At 40.7% G+C, this 24,409-nt stretch overlaps 1 protein-coding gene across 1 annotated transcript in view; it reads right to left on the bottom strand.

Annotated features, from left to right (window-relative positions):
• Window positions 1–8,322: 8,322 nt before the first annotated feature.
• tshz2 (teashirt zinc finger homeobox 2) overlaps window positions 8,323–24,409 on the bottom strand; it is a 44,107-nt gene continuing 28,020 nt past the window's right edge. The window contains exon 2 of the mRNA XM_079479023.1: window positions 8,323–12,319. Within this exon, the coding sequence (XP_079335149.1) occupies window positions 9,294–12,319 (3,026 nt within the window). The 3' untranslated portion in view covers window positions 8,323–9,293. The remainder of the gene's footprint in view (window positions 12,320–24,409) is intronic.

Below are 24,409 nucleotides of genomic sequence, written 5' to 3' on the forward strand. Positions count from 1 at the left end.
CATTAGACATATATAAATATATATACAAATAATGATAAGTGTAGGCTCCTCGCGCGGCGCTCTCTGATGTTGATGCGGCGTAATGGGGGAAATGTGCATTGAAATTAGTCTGCTTGAAAACACACAAAACATTCTTTATCTGTCTCGCTTTGTATTTTTCTGATGAGTATATATTCTCTGGATCGCAGACTCCACGAAAACATAAAGGCGTCAGTGAGCCATGTGTTGTCAGGACTGAAACTGCTTATAAAAAAATACAAACCTGCGTCTCATTTTCAGATTTTCATGTGAGTTGACAAAAGATTTTCCTTTTGTTTTGGGGGGTCTGGGTGTGGATCGGCCAGGTTTGAATGAATCCGTGTTAGATGGAGACCACACTTGCAGGAGACACGGTTGTTATGATGTTATCATCTCTGCAGATGTTGACTCGGGTGATGGATGTTTGACATCTCAGCCTTTTTCCTGTAAACGTTCAGATCTTTATAATCGCAAAGTGCCGGTTGATCATCCCGCTGTCTACTTTCCTCCTACGAGAGTTGAAAAATGTGAGGCCAAAGTTAAAATAAGCCCCGTGTTTATCATGTGAATATCTAGAATAAGACATATTAAAGAAATGTTTCAGGTTTAATGGAAGCTAAGCTGTGTCAACAGCATTTGTGTCAGCCACCACAAAATGATCATGTAGACTTTTAAGAAGAAACTGAGGTTACGATGGGTCAAGAGTTTGGAAGGTTTTTAACCAGGAAAGTGAAGTTGATAGTTTTGATAGAATTCATGACCCTGAACAACAAAACAAGTCTTGAGGGTCAGTTTCTTCGAAAATTACCATTTTACATAATCTGAAAGCTAAATAAATAAGATTTCCATTGATGTATGGTTTGGTAGAATAAGACGATATTTGGCCGAGATACCATTTGTATTTGAAAATCTGTATCTGAGGGTGCAAAGAAAATCTAAATATTGAGAAAATCACCTTTAAAGTTGGCCAAATGAAGTCCTTAGCACAGCATATTACTCACATAAAATACATTTAATATATTTACGATAGATCATTTACAAAATATATGCATCTTTACTTACAGGTCCTGTTTAACTACATTTCGTTACACTGTACTTGTCTATGTGTAATGACAATAAAGTTGAATCTAATCCTAATGATTTTTTCCATAAAACAAAAATCAATCATTCTAACCCAAACAATGTATTTTTGGCATTTACTAAAAACTCCCAAAACTTATTTAACAGGTCCTGTAAAAGCTGCTTTTTTAAAGATGCATTTCCAATTTCTCTCATTTTAACTATAGATGGCTTGTTTGAAAAGCACAACGGACAGAGCTGACAATCTGAAATCTCACTTTATAAAAGTTTCAGGTAAAGGAGCTCACACACTTTAAATAGCTCTTTGCCGTATCTAGAACAGCCCTCCATCAAACCACGCACCTCAGACCAACAGACAGCATCGTTTTCAGGGCAGTCGCTATTTTCCTCTCTTCCTTTCCATTTCTCTGTCTTCCACGAGGCAAACTCGACTTGTAATGGTTGTCTTTAAATATTCATTCTGTTTCATTTCTGTGTTTGACGCTGGGACGGCCCCGGAAAGACATGCACGGTGATTGAGCAGCATCTGCATTTCCTTTCTACCTGCAAGAGAACGTTTTGAAAGGTTTTAGCAAAGCGTCACTCACTTTCAGTCACCTTTTCAAAAGGCTGGCTGAAATAAAGTGTTGCACAGTCAGCGATGCAGAGAAATGCAAGAGATAGACAGTCGAGCTTTCACCGATAGATGATGTGTCGCTCTTCCCAAAAAAACGGCATCACCCGTCAATTGATCTTACAGGTCACGATATGCACTATTTGTTTCATAAACAATTTCACAGTAATTTTATCTAGGCTGAAGCAAACCTAGGTCCACATCGTATGTTTTACAACTTTTTCAATTCAGGGTTAAAACTGTATTGAAAATAGGTTGTAGATTGCTATTGAATTTGGAGATGTTTTTATCAACAAAGATGCATGCTGGGAAATAATAATATAGAGTATTAAACATACTCATTTTATGCAAACATATTCATCTTCTGATTCTTTACTCTTGTATATCCGTTCAACATCTAGCACCTCTCATCACAAGCATTTGCTATCCAAGTGAATGCCAAAAGTACATTAGCATGAGTGTGCACGGCGAAGAACAAGCTTCCGTTTGCCAGCATTTCTTCAGGATCTCTGGGTCGTGGCACAGCGTCTAGCCCCGGGGCCGTGGAGCTGCTTCAAACTGGAGCTGACATCACCAAAATATAAAAGCAACAAATCACACATTTTCATTGGGTACTGATCTCCTGGCCAGGCCCTCTGCCACCGTCAGCACAATCACGGCCGCCACGCTGATACCCGATGACTGTCCGACTGCTCGCTCCAGCTGTTCCTAGCCAGCAAAGCAGAAACGTGCTGAACGTGGCCGGATGCCACAGACGGCAGTCCGGCCCCGGCGTGCGCTCTTAACACCACTATACCCTGGCAGATTGGCCATTGTAGAATGATGGCGTGCAATGATGAGAATTATGTTAGGAGTCGATACCACCCTGAGCGAGTCGGTTCATTTGGCAGTAACGTTCCCTGGCAGATATATGCAGTCAAGCGGATATCTTGAGTTTTTAAAGGAGGGAGGAACTCCAAATTGGGAAGATGAATTCATCAACACACGTCATATAAGATCTCATGAAAAAAACGTGAATGCTGCTCGATCTTTGACATGTGAGGTTGTCAGGTTGACACATCTTATTTTATGATGGTTTATAAAGATCGATTATATGACTTTTTTGATAGTTTGTTTGGACGTTTCTCCTCTGGATGTAATCGTCTATTGCCAATAAAGTAACTCATCGATCATTCATTGAATAGTTGTGTGTTTAGATATAAAATGATGATGTGTTTCTAGAGAGTGTGAAACACTGAAGAAGGTCATATGTGACCAAAACTTTTGTTTTATTTTGCATCTTGAGAATAAAGAGGATTGCTAATACCTCGGCACGTGATCGTTTTTTGGAGACATAGCAAACAAATTTCAAGAAGTGAGCTTCTTGCTCTTGGATAGAATTGATTGACAACTTGAAAACATGTTAAATGTGGTTGGAATTCAGCGCAATCTTTCTCTTTTTTAAAAACCTTTGAACTCTTTTTGAAGCTGTATTAAAATGAAAGCTTAATTGGAAGCAGTAGCCTGTAGATACATTTACTGTGTTGATCCAATTGATTTGTCCGAGACATTTAAAAAAATGAAATGTGAAATTTTGTACAGTATAGAAAAATCAAGTTTACAGTAGTTTTAACACAAAAACCTTCAAATACATGAACTACTTATTTTTTATTAGGAGTTGGTAGTAATTGATTAGTAAGTACAAAAATATCCCGATCACTTGAACCATTAAATTATGGAGAGAAAACTATTATGGAGAGAAATACCAAACATGCTAAACATTATAGAAAATGTGCGTACGGCAACATAAATATTTATAAAAACGTTCTTTGGCGTGGAAAAGTGCTTACCGTAATGTCAGGGTCTGCGCAGGCATACGCACCTTTCCTTGTGGCGAAGTAGGGGTATTGCAGCCATTTGAACATCTTAGCGGCCATTATAATAAAAGCAGTGTACGTGAAAGCACTGAATTCATCATAAACAACAGAGATGCAAGAGAAATGTAAGTCTTGTTTTACTACTTATGCGTAAAATCAAAAAAATATATAAGCACTTCTCCTACTGTTTTGTCTGTGTAGCCTATAGAAGTATGTCGTGCAATAAAGTTTTTAATAGCTTAAAAAACGAATACCTGCTTTGCTTCTTGAAGAGCGACATCAGTTTTCTTCAAACAACAACGAGACTGGTTCATCTGAGCAGTTCAGTCACAACATCAGAAACGGACTGAATCAGCTCTTTCTGTGATTGCAGGATTGCCGCAGATAGCACTCTCCCCTGGCTAGGACAGCTCCAGGTGGATGTTGATGGCCTGGGAGATTCATCCTAAATGGGAGTGTTGCTTGCTGGCTGCTGTCGCAATTTGGGAGACAGAGCTTCCAACCATGGTTTTCCTTTGTGTATGTTCTTCATCTACAACAATAAAGTTCAGTCAAAGCACTCAAGTTTTGATATTACATGACTTTTATTACATGCTAGCATACCTTTTGTAGTTGGTGCAGACAAAGGATCTGTATCACCTTCTGCATAAACGCCAACAACAGCACTCTCACCAATTATGACAGCTTTTCGGTTGTCCTCCGGGGTGAAGGGTACAGTGCCACGTCCACCTCTTGTGGCCTGCACATTGCTTCTGTGACGCGCAACACGCTTTTGGGAATTTCATTTGAAGTCAGACCATTTTTTTACGTCTTTAAGGGACCTCTGCTGCCCCTACCTCGTACGCATCCTGCGCGACACACTGCCATGCAAAGTACTTGTTTTGTTTGAAATCCCACTGGACAGGCTTCCAACGAATGTCCCCGCACGAACCTCTACCTACGCCAGCAGGACCTCGATTTCACGCTCACTAAAGTTTTTTGTGCTCGTCATTTTCAAGCGTAGGAAATCAGACATTGACTTGTGCTATTTTATATGGTATTGATGTTAATTAGGGGGCGTGTACAAGGCGGAGATCTAAAACTGTTCAGCTGCGCTCAATTTTAAGATCATTTGCGATTTATAGATCTCACATCTGGTAAAGAGGCATTCGCACGTTTATTTGTGCGTATGTCTATTTTTTACTGAATCACGTGTCTGCAAATTTAAGAAACGATCAAATTTGAGACGATTTCTACGCAACATTTTATAAATGAAGCCCCATGTCTACCAAATGAAGTACTGATCACCAGAATGGTGACTTTACCTTAAATTGTTAATTTTCTTTTGTTTTGGGGTGAAAAACTGTATTCATTCATTTGACTTTATTTCACATTTTTTATTTACATTACAGTGAGTTTGGCTCTTTTAATTTTCAATCATCAATCATTTTCCTTTCTATACCATCGTCCTCAACACAATTCAGCCGAGTACCATCACTTTGCACAGTGATGGTAGTGATGAAAAGAATGCCATATACATGAATCACGCATGTCGGTATTGCATATATGCAAGCATGCATTTATTGGTTATGAATGGCCTTTATCAGTAGCGTCCTACTGCTGACACAGGAAGAGAATGAAACATTGGTTATGTGTTTCTGTTTAATGGCACTCGGCTGCTGGTACATCTCAATCTATTTCGACAGTTTTGTCTATTGGCATGTGTGGTCATGAGCTGATACGCGCATGCATTAGCGCGTGTGCCAACTGTAACGTCCACGCGCAGCCCATCTGTGAGCACGCAGACCGGGAGGATCTGGACTGAGCGACGCTGTAATGGGTCCTGCTGTCAGACCGTTAGCCCTCAGGTTATCTGTCAATCACACAGATATGAATGAACCGTCAGTCCAACAGGATTCAGAGTTCATCCTGTAAACATAGCCGAGGTACACGGACCCAAAGCTCAAAACACGGCCCATATGGCCATCACCGAAAACCTATTCAGTCTTTAAAGTCTCTGAAAAGAACACGAGGCAGAGTTTTGATGCTCAGAGGTCACTCTTTTATAGCTCGGAGATTCGTATCAGATGTTTCCTTTAGGTTGACTAAGAAGAAATAAAACGTTTGTTGAAATGAGAAGTACAGACGTGTGAAAATGTATGTAGACAATATAGCTTGCATTATCTGGTTTTAGAGATTTTTACGAGAAATGTTCATGCAGAAATATTTTGAAAAAACAAGTGTGCTATTAGTATACATTACATCATACTTTGTTTAATTTGTATGTTCTTATCAGAAATATACTAAAATGTAATGTAACACCTAAACTGTAATTGAATTACTCTCGAATAAACTATAAAGTTATTAAAAACTAGGCCAATTTAGTTCCAAGATTGATTGAAATCAACTTACTATTTACATCAAGTATCATTTAAATACACTTGAAGTGTGCTGAAGTATGCTTGGTAAAATAGTCCATGTCATGGCCTTTTTTCATCATTGTTGTAAATATTATGTTGCCTCAATGCATGGAAAAATATTTGCATTTAAATGTTTGGCATTAAAGGGACAGTTCACCCAAAAATAAAAATTCTTTCATTATATACAGTACTCATCCCTCAAGTTGGTCCATACCTGTGTCTGTGTGTCTTTATTCAGAGGAACACAAAGGAAGATATTTGATCGAATATTAGCAATTGTCAGGTCCGGGGCGTCATTGTAAAAATGTAAATCGAAGGTGCCCCAGAACTGTTTGCGTCCCTAAATTCTTCAAAATATAACATTTTCTGTGGTAGGTTTGGAACAACTTGAGTTTGAATAAATGGTGACAGAATTTTCATTTTGGGTGAACTGTTCCTTTAAGGAAATGTTTGTTTACTTTGTATGATACACAATTCAGTTCAGTGTTGGAGATCCAACTCCCAGTCCGGAAAAAACAAGTGAAAGATTAGCAACGTTTTCGAAAAACAAGTAAAACAATGTCTTAACCTGTCTTTGTCGTTCCCAAACAATGAAACTGTTCCAACACAAGTCATATTCCAAACATTTCACTCCAGGGTTTCCCATTACGTTACCGTTCCTTTGACATGTGACACTTAACCGCTCGCTGACATTTTTTGCTCACAAATTTGAGTTTATTTTCAGTCCAGTTAAAGCACTTAAAATGTTTTATTTTGGTGCGGTTTAAAATCAGCGTCTGGATGCACACGACTCTTTTCCACCGCTGTGACTTAATTAGGAGGACGAGTGACACATCTCAAGTGTCCGCCTGACAAGCCGAAGCACGCGCGCCCGGGGAAGATGGTACAAGCACATTTGCTGGATTAAGCATTCAGGCGTTATGTAGATGTGTTTCCATCCAAAAAACTGAATGAGTGAGACTTTAAATGACAAAGGAGGATTTATATCCATAATATAATACCTCGGGTGTGTCTCAATCCCTTGTTTGCAGTAAAACGCTCCATTGTCAAAAATGCTCCAGTGCTTTTAAATGTTTGTTAGGCCCTCGCCAGGGCCTACATTTGCGATTTCTGTGTATTTTGACATCTGCTGTGGAATGAGACACACCCCGAGGTCTTTAAAAGATATTATTCGCAAATTACCCGGCAATATTTATCAGGACACTAACGTAATTATCTACATACTCGTTTGTTCCTTTCCTCGCGCTTATTGTTCTTTTAGCACACGTTTTTTTTATTTTTTTTTATTTTTACCCCGCCACCCTGTATAAACATAGCAGACACAGTTAATTAATCGCGGGGTTGTTTAAGGCCCTGATTGTGTATCCGATTTCAGCCTTCCTTTAATGTGGCAATAAATCTCAAATGACTTTGAATTATTGTTCTGAATTAATATTAGAAACAGCTAATTTCCTCCCCCTGATTACATTGAAGAAAAGCACCCAGGCCTCTAATGTGAATCTCTGACATTGAGCCGCTACCTCACAACCCATTTCAGGCGTTAACACGTCACACGTGCACATCCAGCGGCGGGGTCATTTCAAAATCTCGCCATTAACCGCAAAGGCTAAATGAGTCGATGGTGAGTTACCTCGGCACGCTTCCGTTTGCCTCGATTTGGCTTTACAGGCACACTCTCAATTTTAATTAAGAAGCACAAATGACCGAAATATTGCCTTCGTTTGTGTCGTATTGTTCAGCGTATCTTAAATCATCCTCGGGCTTCCATTTAAAGGAAGTTGGTATTCCGAGGCATAATGGCTCGGTGGAGAGAATCAAGAATCCATCGGCGAGGCAAAACGCTAAATAATTTATGGCTTTAATCTGTGCACTGAGGTGTGAGCTGGATGGCTGTAATTATAAATGCAAGGAGGAATTATTGCGGAATACTTTAACTGCATTAGGTGTCATCCGATGAGCAATCGTGATTGCCTGCTCGTTTCAAACAAAGGACGGCACGTCCAAATCGCCAGACGCTCTCTTCCGTTTACAATCAGATGTCAGTTTTCTGTCGTAAAACAGATACGATGGCTTCATTGCGGAAAACGGCAATACATTTTGCAAGGTTCAAAGGTTAATTCTTTTTTGGATGTGTGGAAATGAATGTGCAGGAGCATCATATGCGAGGGACATCTAGTTTAAATCTAGATTGACTGAAAATGGTGTGTTAGGAACGGTGGTGCTTTTGGTTTCATATCTATTTGATTTGATCAGAATTTTTAGCTGGAGAAATGGAGCGTGCACATCTGAGGGCAGCACTTCACGGTCACCCTGTGATGACCGGGTCTGCCACGGAATAAAAGACATGATTATACACGATGATCTTTAATGACAAACGACTGGATAAAAAATGAACATTTTACTGCATAATCAGATTTCAAGGGTGTTGACAAAACAGGTTTTAATGAGCTAAAAAGAAAGATAAATTGCAGCAAAAGGTCACATCAGGGTCATGTTAGAGATCATAAATTCACTTTGTTATCATATTTCACCAAATTGGAAAACAATGAACTTGAAGACGTGCAGACAGGTAGAAAATGTTAATGCTTTATTTGTATTGGTATAAAAGGTGCAGTGTTTCTTCGTCTCACAAGCTTTCCCAATGAGACGCTCATTTTCTGCAATGCTAAGTATACATTAATGTGAGACATCCTGGTGTCAAACCTGTCCAAATCTTTAAGCCCACACACTGAATCTGCGCTTAAACACGTGATTAAACTTTTATTAAAGTGCTTTTCTGTTCTATCGTTGCGACACAAACATTTTACAGAGCAAATATACTGTACATTTCAGTAAATGTGTGTCCGGCTACCTGTCCGAGCGCCGGTGCATGTTTACACGGGCGCATTTCAGCTTTGCAAATTACAGTCGATCGATTTGTCGTTAAACGTAATACAGTTAAAACTTGCCATATCATACAAATAAATAGTAGTCATAGCCAGAGCTATTGCATGCAAACATCAGCATTTATGTCTCAAGCAGTAATACATTTCATTACCGGTGGTGCATTTGAACAGGGTGCAAAGACTTACGTCAATGTATTCATCTTTTCATGATTATTTATTTTCTAACAGCACGCTTCATTCTATCCCAGCCAGTGCATCCGTTTAGTCCTCAGTATGATGAAATGTTGATTTTTAAGCATTCTACATAATGCTACTTGAAACAATGTGGGAAAAAGGTAAACCAAAACAAATTAGACAATTTGACCCGTGTTTTATAAAAGCAGAGCAATTACAGTCATTTATCAACAACATATGAACTACAGTATATAAAAAATGGTCAAATCTACTCTTTGTCCATTTCAACAAACTGAGAATGATTCTCGGGGGATTTACTGTGAGTTTTACTCAAGTGAAGTTTGACTGCGTGATTGCTGGCAAATGTCCGACTGCAAAGCTTGCATTTGAACTTGGAGTCAGTTTCCTCCTCCGTGATCTGCGAGTCAGTCGGCCGTACGTTGAGAGCCTTTGAAAGTTCAGGTTCTGTTACTTTAGTAGGGTGCTCTATGGGCAGTTTGTTCATGTCCTTGATCAGAAACCCGAGGTGGTTCTCAAGGTGGGATATAAACGCGGAGGGCGTTCTGAATTGTGAAGCACAGTCATTGCAGTAGAAGACTGGATAGCCGGTGTCCATGTTCTTTAAAAATTTGGTCCCCCCTGTTTTTCTAAGTTGGTACTTTACGTTGGCAAGCCAGTGGCTGATGGTGGTCATGGAAAGCCCTGTGAACTTTGAGATGTGCATCCTCTCCTGAGGACCCAGATCTGAGAGGAGATACTTGCCCTCGGATGTCTGAAAAAGACTGGAGGCAAACTGAGCTTGAAGGATGAGCAGATGCTGAGGATTCCAGTTGGACTGTCGACCTTTGCGCTTGTGGACGGAGTACATATCGTTGGACAAGTCTTCGAAACGTCGCACGTCGGTCTCTAGCTTCATGATGGGCATCCTCGACGGCATCGAGGGCTTTGGCGTGGTGGCTTTTGGAAGAACCTTCACCATATCTGCAATGTCAGAGAGCGCGTGTTTCTGCGGCACGGGAGTGGAGGACTGCAATGAGAGCGATGGGTTGGTTTTACTTTGTTTGTATTTTGTCAGGTCTATCGGCTGGTCGTCATTCGTGTACATGAAACTATTGCTGGCCCTGATGGAAGCTGCTGTTGAGAGTGTGGATCTCGGTTTGTTTAGACCTCTACTCAGTTCAGAAAATATAGATTGTGTACGATGGGAAATGCTTTCCGGCCTGGGCTTGTTTGCTTTACCCAAATGATTGTTTAAGACAGACTGTAGTGCGCTGAGAGGGTTTATGCTAAGGACTTCCTGGGAGTCGCTGACAAGCTCAGAGGAACTGCTGTGCCCATTGCTGGCAGGGGGGCTGGGCGACTGGTTCCCTCTGTCAGAGAAAGCTGGGCTCAACTTTCCTTTGATAGTGTCACTCTCTTCACTTACACAGTCTGCATCCAGCTTTGAAGAGGAAGAGGAGTCGTCCTGACAATCACTGTCGTCATTTTCCGCCAGATCAAACCTACTGCTCTCGCTCTCTTTGCCTTCGGATGCACCGCTCCTCTCCTTTTTGATGTCCGAATTGTGATGTCTCTGGAAACTTTCATGTGCATGAAGTCCCTGAAAGAATTTCCTCTTGGGAGCAATGGCTCTGTGTTTATGGTTGAGACTTTGCTTCAGTTGGATGGGAGGAGAAGAGGAAAACGAGGTGGACTTGATCACCCCCGAGAGCTGGTATGCTGCATGAATGCTGGGGTAAGCGCTCCAGCTGGGGGTCCCTGTTTGAGCTTTATTAATCGCAGAAGCTACCGTGTTTGCTAAAGACTTGAGAATGTCCCCCCCTCCGCTGGTTCCCTGCTCGAGGTCCTCTTCCCTCAAATACGGATACTTAAAACCGCTGTCAGTTGACTTCTGATCCTCCTCATCTTGCTTATCACCCTTATCTCCATGTTTTTCAGTTTTCTCAGGTGACGTTTCTCTTGGAGTGCCTGTCTCAGAGTCTCCAGATGCGGTGCTCTTCTGAGACACCTTTTCTCCTTCGAGATCATTCAGTGTTGGTTCAGCTAATGTCTGCATTTTCTCAACTGCCAGAGGATCTAGGGCTAGCTGTTTGCCCTTCTTGGAAGCCGAATTTGTGACTTTAATAAAATGGCCAGTGACCATCATGTGAGTTGTGAGCTGTTGTAGTGTATCATGCGAGCTACCGCATTCCATGCACTTCAGGATCTGGGACTTGCATGTTTCGAACTGCCACGTGTAACTAGCTCCGTTCTGATAGCCGTAGCGGTTGTTGGGAGCATTGGCGGGACCAGAGGATCGTTGGGCGTCCCTGTAACCCGGGACCCCTGTGGTGGAGTCAGGCGAACAAGGCCTTGTGGCTTCAAATGCACGTTTCCTGGCTGGTGGGACTAATTTAGGCGTGATAACTGGAATGGGTTCTTTCAAAGGCACTTTCTGGTAATGCTTTGTTTTGATCATGTGTACGCTCAGATCTTGCAGGGAATCAAAAGAGTGGCCGCAGAACATGCACTTGAGCACTTTCTGTGCGTCCTCCTTGCCCTCCATGTCTTGAAGGTTCCTCTTCCTGTTCTTGGACGACGAAGTGGAGGCAATGCTTTGCCTCTTGTGGTTGTCATCTTGGTAGTGACCACTCTTGTTCATGTGTACCGTCAACTCCACCAGAGTGTCGTAGGCCGCGCTGCAATCTTTGCAGCGGAAGCGACTGGCCCCAGTAAAGACCGTGCCGCATGCTTTGCTGTTTTGTCGGTACAGATGGACGGAGCTGAATAGATTAGGCTTTGACATGGGTTTAGTGGACAACGTTTGCTGCAGGGTTTTGGAAAGTGCGTCTTGGTGCCAGTCAAACTCACTCTTGGTGATGGCGTTGGTGCTGTCACAGTTTGTTTTGCTACCGGTGTTCCCAACCTTCAAATCCAGTCCAATTTTGGACCAATAGGAGTCTGACAGGAAGTTGGCGTAGGCGGCCCTCATTTTCTCCAGGCTACTGTGCATGTCATCCTTCAGTTTCAAGCCGTTGCTCTCTGTGTCCTTCTGACTTCCTAGTGGTGAGGTTTTAAAGTCAGACAGCCTTTCACTGCCATCACTCAAACGGGATTCCAGCTCGACCTCCTGGTTGGACAGGACACTGACTGGAGAGTTCTGGAAGCTATAGCTGCTTTTATTGTCTGTCTCTTTGTCGTCTTTGTCCTTGGATGTGGGCTTCTCAGAATTCTCCTCCTCTGCCTGCATGTCATTGTCGCCCTCCTCTCCTGTGATCGAATCCTGGGCACTGACATCATCCTCCGGCTCATATGCTATAAAATAGATGGAAGAGAGGAAAAAAGAGTTAGAATTGTTTTCAATCTTGCCTACACACTGTATATTCAGGTAACATTGATGTATTATATCACATATACGATGTTATATACAAAGAAAAGATAATACAAAAAATCCTACTCCCAAGTTTAACATGGTAATGTTCTCTCTTTGAAGTCGTTGTGCCTTGTAAATGATTCCTAACAATACCTTTCATCTGTTTACAAAAACTTATGTTCAGAGTAACTAAAGGTGATTGATTTTATCTAGGCTGTGATACGTGTTATCGCTACAGACCTGCTGTAAAGCTATTAGGAGTTTAGGTGACACCTGCACATGCCAAAACACCCCCTGAATTATACAAAACTAAAGACTGTAAAGTTGATCTGAAGACAAATTTTGCTTTTTAAGATACAAAGTAAACTCACAATGTCAAAAAAGTTCTCATTTACTGTCAATCATTTTCATTCAAAAGGAGGCAAAAAATCCTCGCAAGATACGGTGGCATAAATTCCGCTAAAATAGATGCGAGCACCCTGACATCTTTTGATCCATCGAATTTGTTGGTTACAAATTAACCAGTGTTGACTAGATTAAGATTCATTTCCTAAATCTTTCATCACTTCTTAAAGCGTACTTTATTATTCACTTAATAAAACATGCCCAAGTCAGTCAATTACATCAATCGTTGCGGTTAGGAAAAATCAAGATGATCTATATTTTATTAGCACATATTTGGATGGCACTTTGAATTTCAAGAGCTGTTATGGGGCAGATGTGCTCGGTTAAATATACATAGGACCTAACAGCCCGGACCAGGCACTTGCTTTTCATGTGGTTAATATTTCTTTTGGAGCTAGTGATGCTCAATGAGGGGAATGAGGCTAAAAGTGCTGCACTATGTAGCTCTCACTTTGTCCTGCGCCTTCGGATTCTGAAAATAAGACTTTTTATCAATATTTCAGTGGTGCCTCAAGAGCAAACCTGGAGGTGAACTGCTGCCAGCAAATGGATAAAGATGGAGCTGGGATTTAACCTCTCCAAACAAACACGAAGAACAAGGTCTCTCTAACGAAAGCTTCTCAGCGTTTCTTCACCTTGATCATCCTTACTAAAGATGTTTCAAATGACTTAGATGACATACTGCATCTCACAATCCGCACTTGTTATGTCAGAGGGGGACATCTTGTTTAGTGTATTGAAATGAGTATACTGTATATAGTTTGCCTACGAGATTACAAATGCTTTATCAATCAATGTTTGCTTAGCTTTAGATTATTTACCGTGTAAAAACAGACGTAAAATACTAAACTTGTTGCAAACTGTCAAGTCATGATGCAGAGCATTTTTTCGGTAACTGGTATGCTTCTCTTCGTTTACGAGATTTTTACGATAGCTGCTAATGGCGCTCGGTGAAAGTATTTACAATCTAAACAAGCAAAGTTACCATGACACCCTACACCTGGAGGGATCAATCGAGTGCTATTTGTACAGCGGAGGAAAGACAGACGGCTAAATGAGAAACGCATTAGTCAACCGCACTGCGTTTTAGTGAACATGTAATACTCTTCAACCTAATAAAACATTACACCAGGTCTGAGGAGCGTCTCCTTCAAAGCAATTAAAATGTTTTAATGCATATTTTATTGCTCTGACATTCTGTTGCGACCGTGCTCTCGCACTTCAAGCAAACTCTAAACAAATACTTTCTTGTTTTTTGGTATTTTGACTCATGTTTGTTCTGGCACTTAACTGACACGCATAAATCCCAACAACTATTTACATTTGCAAAGCATTCTCGGCCAAATCAAGTTTGTATCTCATACTATTTTATCCTAAAGATGAGGGTGGCATGACAGCACACACACGTTTCCTCCTATCCATGATCCTCCAAACACACAAGACAGACATTAACACAACCAAAAGCACATGTTAACCTTGTAGGCACAAATCTCTCCAAAATCCCCACATGAATGGTTACATTTCCTTTCCTCGCCCATTTGTAACAGGGAGCTTGTTGTTAGCCATCTTGCCAAGCGGCGGGATTCTGGAGCGCGAGATCAAACGCAAGGACGCCGCTCCCTCGAACATGAGATACAGCAGTCGTTCCATAATCCACCGCAGCAGACATTAGGACACAACCACACGAGCGGGACCCGTGCGGTCCACCCCCTGCTTTCGTTATTGATGTTTCAGCCAATAGAACAACCAAAGCATAACCTGATCTTCGACGTGGGCCATTTGTATTCATTTCAGTAATATTCAATATACATTATTTTGATTGGGTCTAAGCGGCGCACGCATGAATGATTTTTGTAATCGTACCTCTATGGCACCTCATTTATTTAAGAACAGAGAAATGGTTAGAAGAAGAAGACGTGTGGTTTGTTGGGCACTCTGCGCTACATCAGAGCAATGAAAACAGCCGTCGGTCCAACTCGCTTAAGAAAATAAGGCGCTGGCACGTCTGTGCTGAGATTTAGCATGTCATAAACTTCTGTAAACCCTCCAATCTGTGTCACAACAAATTTATATCTTTAGACAGGGATATTCAAAGGTCAGAAAAGCGAGGCTGTCCATCATAAATCAGGCACTAAGTGTTTAGAACATTAATCCGTTGGGAAAGACTCCTGGCATAACACAGAAGCATCTGGATTCCAAACAACTGCCTGATTCCCAGGCAATCGGCTGTAAAAGAGCCGAGAGAGAATGCGTGCATTTAATGCGCTTTCACATCTGATTCATATATACAGTAGCTACGCTATTACAGATTTTCTCTTACGAGTCAGTTCGTATTACCCGCAAATGTGATCAAAAGGTTGGCACAAAGTTGTTTTTTAATTGTAACAGAGAGAATGATGTATTTCCACTTTTTTTCACAATGATGTCAGACGTTTTGATAAACCGTATTCTAAACCTACACAAACTGTAATGAGTTAATGATTTTGCACTTTGACGGATCAAAGTGAGTGTAATCTGTGTCATTTCCTCTGGCACCATCGTTTTAATGTACTCGTGTAGAAATGTGCCGGCTGGAAATTTCACGCACCTAAAATGAAGTTACGTGCTACTTTTTATGAAGTTTAGGAGAGACAGTTGAAAGAGTATGATATTAAAAAACGATGGCAAAAAGTTGAGGAGTACAAAAAGCATTTAAAATGTAATATGCATGTGTAATTTAATACAGCACTTCAAACATAAGGGTACATCCGACGTCTTTGATTCAACCGGCTTTAAAAACCAACCCTGAAAAATAGAAATGACATGGGAAACACATCACAGCTTTTGTCTTTTCATTTGGAATAGACCTCAAAAATATGTATACATATTTTATATACAGGCTGTATATATTGAGATCTATGGTGGCCGCCAGGTGTCACCTCGCTGCAATGGAAGAAAACGCATGCAAACTGAAAAAACACCAGCAAATTCAGAAAGCATCTTCATTAGTTTGGCGACGCATGCCCCGAAAAAACTCGCAACACAAACACAGAAATGCGCTGCAAATTCTCGCAACACAAATACAGTAACGCGCTGCGAGGGGCACAAACAACAATGGAAGTTTTTTCCAGGGGATTAAAACTGAAGCACAATGGCTTATCAACAAAGAACTTATATTGGGGTCCTATTTTCTTTGTTGTTGATCGTGTTAAATGTACTTAATAACTGATTAAACAATATGACACTTTTTTTGTCCTTTGACATTAGTGACAGCTAACACTGCTTCATAGTTTCTTTTGTTAAATTTTTCAAGTCGGCAATCTATTTCTAGAATAGAAAAAAGCATGAAAACACCTCCGTTGTCATCTGTAGCACTTGCACTTGTTTTTGTATTTGTGTTGATAGAATTTCTGTGTTTGTTTGTGTTGTGAGTATTTGCAGCGCATTTCTGTGTTTGTTTGTGTTGCGAGAATTTGCAGCGCATTTCTGTGTTTGGTTGTGTTGTGAGTATTTGCAGCGCATTTCTGTGTTTGGTTGTGTTGTGAGTATTTGCAGCGCATTTCTGTGTTTGGTTGTGTTGTGAGTATTTGCAGCGCATTTCTGTGTTTGGTTGTGTTTTGAGTATTTGCAGCACATTTCTGTGTTTGTTTGTGTTGTGAGTATTTGCAGCGCATTTCTGTGTTTGGTTGTGTTGCGAGTATTTGCAGCGCATTTCTGTGTTTGTTTGTGTTGCGAGAATTTGCAGCGCATTTCTGTGTTTGGTTGTGATGCGAGAATTTGCAGCGCATTTCTGTGTTTGGTTGTGTTGTGAGTATTTGCAGCGCATTTCTGTGTTTGGTTGTGTTGTGAGTATTTGCAGCGCATTTCTGTGTTTGGTTGTGATGCGAGAATTTGCAGCGCATTTCTGTGTTTGGTTGTGATGCGAGAATTTGCAGCGCATTTCTGTGTTTGGTTGTGTTGTGAGTATTTGCAGCGCATTTCTGTGTTTGGTTGTGTTGCGAGTATTTGCAGCGCATTTCTGTGTTTGGTTGTGATGCGAGAATTTGCAGCGCATTTCTGTGTTTGGTTGTGTTGTGAGTATTTGCAGCGCATTTCTGTGTTTGGTTGTGTTGTGAGTATTTGCAGCGCATTTCTGTGTTTGTTTGTGTTGCGAGAATTTGCAGCGCATTTCTGTGTTTGGTTGTGATGCGAGAATTTGCAGCGCATTTCTGTGTTTGTTTGTGTTGTGAGTATTTGCAGCGCATTTCTGTGTTTGGTTGTGATGCGAGAATTTGCAGCGCATTTCTGTGTTTGGTTGTGTTGTGAGTATTTGCAGCGCATTTCTGTGTTTGGTTGTGTTGCGAGAATTTGCAGCGCATTTCTGTGTTTGGTTGTGTTGCGAGTATTTGCAGCGCATTTCTGTGTTTGTTTGTGTTGCGAGAATTTGCAGCGCATTTCTGTGTTTGGTTGTGTTGTGAGTATTTGCAGCGCATTTCTGTGTTTGGTTGTGTTGTGAGTATTTGCAGCGCATTTCTGTGTTTGTTTGTGTTGCGAGAATTTGCAGCGCATTTCTGTGTTTGGTTGTGATGCGAGAATTTGCAGCGCATTTCTGTGTTTGGTTGTGTTGTGAGTATTTGCAGCGCATTTCTGTGTTTGGTTGTGTTGCGAGAATTTGCAGCGCATTTCTGTGTTTGGTTGTGATGCGAGTATTTGCAGCGCATTTCTGTGTTTGTTTGTGTTGCGAGAATTTGCAGCGCATTTCTGTGTTTGGTTGTGTTGTGAGTATTTGCAGCGCATTTCTGTGTTTGGTTGTGTTGTGAGTATTTGCAGTGCATTTCTGTGTTTGGTTGTGTTTTGAGTATTTGCAGCGCATTTCTGTGTTTGTTTGTGTTGCGAGTATTTGCAGCGCATTTCTGTGTTTGGTTGTGTTGCGAGTATTTGCAGCGCATTTCTGTGTTTGTTTGTGTTGCGAGAATTTGCAGCGCATTTCTGTGTTTGGTTGTGTTGTGAGTATTTGCAGCGCATTTCTGTGTTTGGTTGTGTTGCGAGTATTTGCAGCGCATTTCTGTGTTTGGTTGTGTTGCGAGTATTTGCAGCGCATTTCTGTGTTTGTTTGTGTTGTGAGTATTTGCAGCGCATTTCTGTGTTTGTTTGTGTTGTGAGTATTTGCAGCGCATTTCTGTGTTTGGTTGTGTTTTGAGTATTTGCAGCACATTTCTGTGTTTGGTTGTGTTGCGAGAATTTGCAGCGCATTTCTGTGTTTGGTTGTGTTGTGAGTATTTGCAGCGCATTTCTGTGTTTGTTTGTGTTGTGAGTATTTGCAGCGCATTTCTGTGTTTGGTTGTGTTTTGAGTATTTGCAGCACATTTCTGTGTTTGTTTGTGTTGCGAGAATTTGCAGCGCATTTCTGTGTTTGTTTGTGTTGCGAGAATTTGCAGCGCATTTCTGTGTTTGGTTGTGATGCGAGAATTTGCAGCGCATTTCTGCGTTTGTTTGTGTTGCGAGAATTTGCAGCGCATTTCTGTGTTTGGTTGTGTTGCGAGAATTTGCAGGGTATGTGCCGCCAAACTAATGAAGATGCTTTCCGAATGTGCTGGTGTTTTTTCAATTTGCATGCGTTTTCTTCCGTTGCAGCGCGGTGACACCTAGCGGCTTCCGTAGAGATCTGGCTAATATGGTTAGAAATAACCGGTATTGGATGCACAGATGTATGTTTTTATGTTATATTTGTATTCATTTATAATAATTTACAGCTCAAATTCTATTATTTTTATTACAGAATTGCTGTTTTTGCAATAGACAACCACAATCATGAACAGCCCATGTATATATATATATATACTATGAAAAATACAAAACTGAGAATTTGTGCAATAAATTCTTTGCAATACATGATTATACATTTATATAAAAAATGGACAATACGAACAGGTTGCATGACATATGCCAATTTAGAAAAATAGTTGGTTTGAAATCTGGGCCGTAGTTGAGCACCACAGTTCTAGATCATGTGGATTAACCGAATGATTTGCTTGAAACTAAGCAGAAATTACTCGCAAAGTCAGTCACACTTATTCTCCAATAATAATACGGCTTTAAAAATGTGGCGAGTGAGACATTTCGGGTCTCTCGGTGGACGTGTCCTTTCAGCGTGCCACTGCGGTGGGCTAATCATCCCCTTCGAGACGTGTGAGGTTCTGTTGGGGGTAAATCTGTCAGTCAGCATCCAGTCAGGGGTGTGATTTGCATTAGTTCAGAGCCGCTACGAACAAACGTAACATTCAGGCAGTCCTCGTGCAAGAACTTTTTCCCTTCACTCTCTAATTTCCCGTGCCACTGAATTGTTTTCGGGCCAGCACTGCCCTTCACCAGCTAATGCTAATATTTTTATCAGCACGTCATCAAACATTTACCCTGGTAGCGGTAACATTTCTATCATTGATCGGTTGGCGGGCCGACCGCCGGCTGGCAGGAGTTAGTCGAGAAGACAGCTGTAACGCGCTCGGCCCTCTGCGAATTCGCTAAAGGTAACGTTAGCGTCGCAGGAGAGCCTGTAATTCTGAGGCGTTGTTGACAGGTCTGGCGGTCTGTGCCACTTTCTCCGCGCGTCTCCATGCCGTCTCAGGCTACAGTTTTTGCCGCGCGCGGATCGATAGCTCTTTTTACTTCTCATCGATTGTCTCGCAGCAGGAGAGACCTAAGCAGAGGCTGTTATGACATTTCTAGATTTCCCCCTGTCCTTGGAACAATCAATTACACGCGCAAGGCAATCAAAACCTCTTTGCAAAATAAACCTGCTCCATGACATTTTCATCTGCCGGATTTATGCCACGCTTTAAAAAAAGAGGGAGGCAGTGAGGGAGAGAGAGAAGGAAAAGGCAAGATTTTCACGTCCTACATAAAACGGCTGCGTGCTAATGAAGCAGGTCATGCGAGCTCTGTATTCTCCACTGCAGTCAGCATTACACGGCCACATCTTTGTCGGACAAACTCCTTTGGATATTGATATGTGTTATACGTTATGACAGCCAAGATCGCCGTGGCTTTACCTAACTGTACCCTAAAGAGAGTTCAAGAGTTTTGCGGCGTGTGGAGACTTCAGTAAGGCATTCTCATTTAAGCGCGACATAAAAAGCGAACATGCTAAATAAATAAATCATTTTATTACGCTTTCACATTTAAATAAGCATATTTAATAGAATTATGGATCTATCCGTCCATCTATCACATTATTATTGTATAAAAATAAAGTGCTTTGTGTTGTTTGCATGTTTAAGTCGCTAAGATGTATTAACAGCAAACCTCCAGCTGTAAAAAAGGCAGCGATGAGAGAGATGTTACTTAAAGCACATTACTTCCTTGACTAAACAGGAGCTATTCATGCAGAAAAATGCTTTGCTTTCATATAGTAGGGCGTTAAATATTTAATGCTATAATATAATCAAATTGAGTTTCACAATTCAGACAAGGGCAAAGTTGCAGCGACGAGCAACTCACACTGTGTTGGACATCAAAGCAAACTATAAGTCCAAAAGGAACCGTGATGAAAACCAAACGGACTGTGTTAGAAGAATGTTTATGTTCGTCACATTTTTGAAATCTAGAAATTGTAAACTGAAACTTAAATCTTGTTAGTTATACACCTGACCTGTGGCATTTACGTCACAAACATTCCCAGTCCTCAGACTGACACACACTTGGGATCTTCTCATTGGTAATTCTCATTGTGCTCCTTTAAGACGTCATGAACTCAAACATTCAGACCTTCCTGCAGCTTCGGATAGAAAGTTAGCAGCGGAACGGGCCAAGACACTTTCTACAAACACTCCAATGGTCTACTGTTTATCCACTTCCACGCACTTGAATAAGAAACACTTTTGTCTTGAAATAATTGTTTTGTTTTGACCTCTGTTTATCCTGTTTAATGATGTTTAGAAAGATCTATGGGACAACAAGACAAAGATACGAAAATTGTAGCAGCGTTTTCTACATTTCTTTACAATAGTTGGTCCAAAAGATCCACCAAACTCACGCTATTGGTTAAACTCGGATGTTCCAACAAACAGTTAACTCCGTTAAATCATGTTTTTATTACGTTACCATGTTTTTATAGTATTTTATTGTGTTATTTAGCTGTATTAAGTTGTTACTACTTACCCAAAACAACCCAACAGTTTGATTGATATTACTATTTTGATATAATTTTAAACCACGAGTTTTCCATTTCTGCAAATGAACTTTTCAAACGTGCTAAAAGAGCCACAACGTTGGCACTTCTAAATTAACCAGGTTAACACGTTTAAGCTTTAATAAAAAGTGATGTATATCTATGCATATTTGACTAAAATAGGAGAAAACATTTTAAATGCAAGAAAAGAAAACTACACGGCACCCATAATAAGCCATTTTATTATGGCGAACTGGCAAAAAAACGACAATATTTTTATATTGTAGATAAAAACAAATGTTGGAGTGAAGGATGAATATGAGACTCTATAAAAAACCTTCTTAAATAATCAAGACCACAATGTCTTCATTAACACAGCTTGATTTGGGGTCACATTAACTCTTATGGGTATTCAAAAATGTGCTTGATTTTTGTCATTCCCAATAAACAAAGCACTTTGGACATTAGGCGATGGCATGGGTCACACTCAGCATCTCTCTCTCTCTCTCTCTCTGTCTCTCCAACATCTGTCACTCGCCCCTCAGTGGTCATGTGACACAATAAGAATGTGATGAAGTCTAATAGAGAGGCACAGGCCCCCGTCGGCCCCCAAAGTACCCGTACCTCACGCTGAACCAAACCTGAGTGGTCAAGAAAGCTGGGTGGTGCTAATTGAAGATCATCAGGTGCTGTGAGAGAGAGTGAGAGAGAGAGAGAGAGAGATAGAGAACCTATTTTTTCAACTTTTCGGACCTTTTTGCAACTCTTGGAAAATCGAGGATTCAATCTCACATCACTCAACACGAAGCTAAGACTCCTTTTACTCAGCGAACACAGTTTGCTATTACATCTTTACCACATTAAAGTAACGATAAATCCTAATCCACGCATGATGTTAATAAGACAAAATATCCCCACACCTAAAAAAAAGGTCAAAGGACACTATGAAACGTAACAATGAAATGGCAGGACTGAGTTGTTCTTCGTCTCAAGGTACTAAAGCGATTTCCACCGTGCTAAAAGAAAGGCGAGTGGACAAACAGGTGAAAACAGATCCACCAGGACCTTCAGCTCTAAGTGTGGCCTTTATCTCAGTCACCTTCCCTGACACACATAAATAGAAGCGGATGTACAGACAAAGAAGTGGATCAGAGAACACATACCTCATTTTTATCTATCTGAGGATTTCACATTTTAATGGGATTCAGAGGTTCTAATTGATTTTGGAGTTTTATAGAGAACATGCTAATATTTTAAGAGGTGATGATCACCACCTCTTTTTGGGACGCCCTCCTCTTTTGACACCGTGCGAGAGGTTTAACATCCGTACACTGCTAGTAAACTGACATCCAAACCCCCTAAAAACCTTTGCACAAGAGAACTTAAGTTATTAATATTCATTTGAAATCGTCTTAATTTGAATACACTGTAAGATACGCTAACAGTAAAGTTGAGCCAAAAATGTACTCCCAACTAAAACCATATAACTTTGTTTTGTCTGAAAAAACAAACTAGAAATTTCTAAAAAAAAACTCTGGCCACCTTTGCTGTAGCACATACAAACACTGTAAAACATGCTTTGCTGCCTTGGGTTTTATCAAACTTGGTTTACAAGTCATTTCAACTCACCATTTTTATTAATAGTTTTATTCATTAATATAATTTCATCATTATTTAGTCATCAACTTGACCAAATTTAAAACCGTATATGACTTGTAAAGGAAATATGATCAAACTTATGGCAGGAACACATTTTAACAGCATACAGTAGCTTTATTATATTTGCTCTTATCCAAAGCAACTTATCATACAATGAAAGAGGGCCGAACCCATGACTTTTGTGTTGCTAACGCTAAACCTACAGAACACTAAATGCAAATTTCTGTTGGTTAGTGAATCATGATATAATTGTAATCGTTGGTTGAAATATTCTTAAAACGTTTCGCATTTTCCCATTCGCCCCTCCGCAGTCTATTCCATGGATGTTTCATTAGATTCTGGCCTCGCTCCAGTTGCCACTTTGCCTTATACAAGCAGTTTTGTACAGTTTTCAGCAAAGGAGGCATTTTTATATTCCAAGTTCATTAATAGTAGATAGCCAGTTTTTCCCTTCATTAAATACAATGAGACATCCCGACTGTATGTGCAAACAGACGCACGGCGCTGTCAGCTTCTTGTGGGACCAAAGGCACAATCAAAAGGGGAGGAAGAAGCTCCCGCGCCAAAACCTGCAACACTATTGAGAGAAAACACCAAAGGGAGCGAGCGAGCGAGAGAGAGAGACGCTTCCAAAACAGACCCTCTGTTCACGGTTACTATTCATTTTAATGGTGAATTTGTCGGGAGCTGTTGTCAAACGTCTTCAACGCAAAGATTAGGATCTGCAGTTCGCAACAAAAAATGCTAACTTCACGATGCGCCGGGGAGAGCGCTGTCGCTCGGCGACAGGCCGCGTCGCAGACAATGGCTGCCCGAACTGTGAGATGTGTTGGCAGAAGCATCGCCTGAAAAGTTTCCCCCTTAACGGCGCTTTTCTGCTGTTGGTGGATATTCTGTTGGTTGATATCGAGTTGTTGATTAGAATGAAAAAGTGAAGCCGCTCAATTGAAAGGCCAAAAGCTCCCCGCAGAGAAGTGTCGGGCACGGAGAAAGATTGACACTTCTCTTTTGAGTCAACTTTCTTTCCACTTCATAAAAGAATGTTGCTGTATGTGCTGTCAAAGGAGTAAAGTTGGCGTTTAAGGGGAATGGGATTTCAAACCGCACAGACAATTCAGCTGAAAAGCGGCGGGGAAGCAAAACAAGAGCGTGGATGGTGAAAACGACAGATTTGAACCCTTTTTCGTACAGCTTGAACTTTGCATGGCCAATGAGACGGCATGAGTCACTTCCTTAAAACTTTCATGCTGACGTGCAAGATAAATCAGTTCCCGCATTTGAATGACTAATCCACTTCTATCATGTATAAAAAACAAACTACCAGATTCATTCTGCACGGCTATAAAAGGAAGAAAGCTGACGCTGAGCAAGTTATTGCACACAAATATGATTTAACCTTTGATGCAACCTCAGAAACAGAACAGATAAAAAAACATACATTAGAGCAATTTACAAGTAATATAAATATACATTTTATATTACTATACTGAGCATGAGGTCAATCACATCCTTCCAGAAACAGAGAGACAAGTCTAGCCAAGTAACGGTTCTTCTCGGTTTCTTTTGGTTATCGGAAATAATCGAATAAATTGTTTGTGAAAGTGTACAGGAAGTTTAGTCGGGGTCACAAATGTGCGCGTGCTCGGTAATGTTTGTTTATGTTGTTAAGATGAAACCATCTATAGCACTTCCTCTTCTATTGCTAGCTCTACGATCTAACGCTTTGTTGTTTCCTATCTTGCAAGTCACTTTGGATAAAAGCGTCTGCTAAATACCTCCATGTAAATCATGTTATGTCAACTGCCTAATGAAACTTTAACAAATAAAATATGACTTTATAATA

The sequence above is a fragment of the Barbatula barbatula genome (assembly GCF_947034865.1).
Source record: "Barbatula barbatula genome assembly, chromosome: 17".
Classification (NCBI taxonomy): domain Eukaryota; kingdom Metazoa; phylum Chordata; class Actinopteri; order Cypriniformes; family Nemacheilidae; genus Barbatula; species Barbatula barbatula.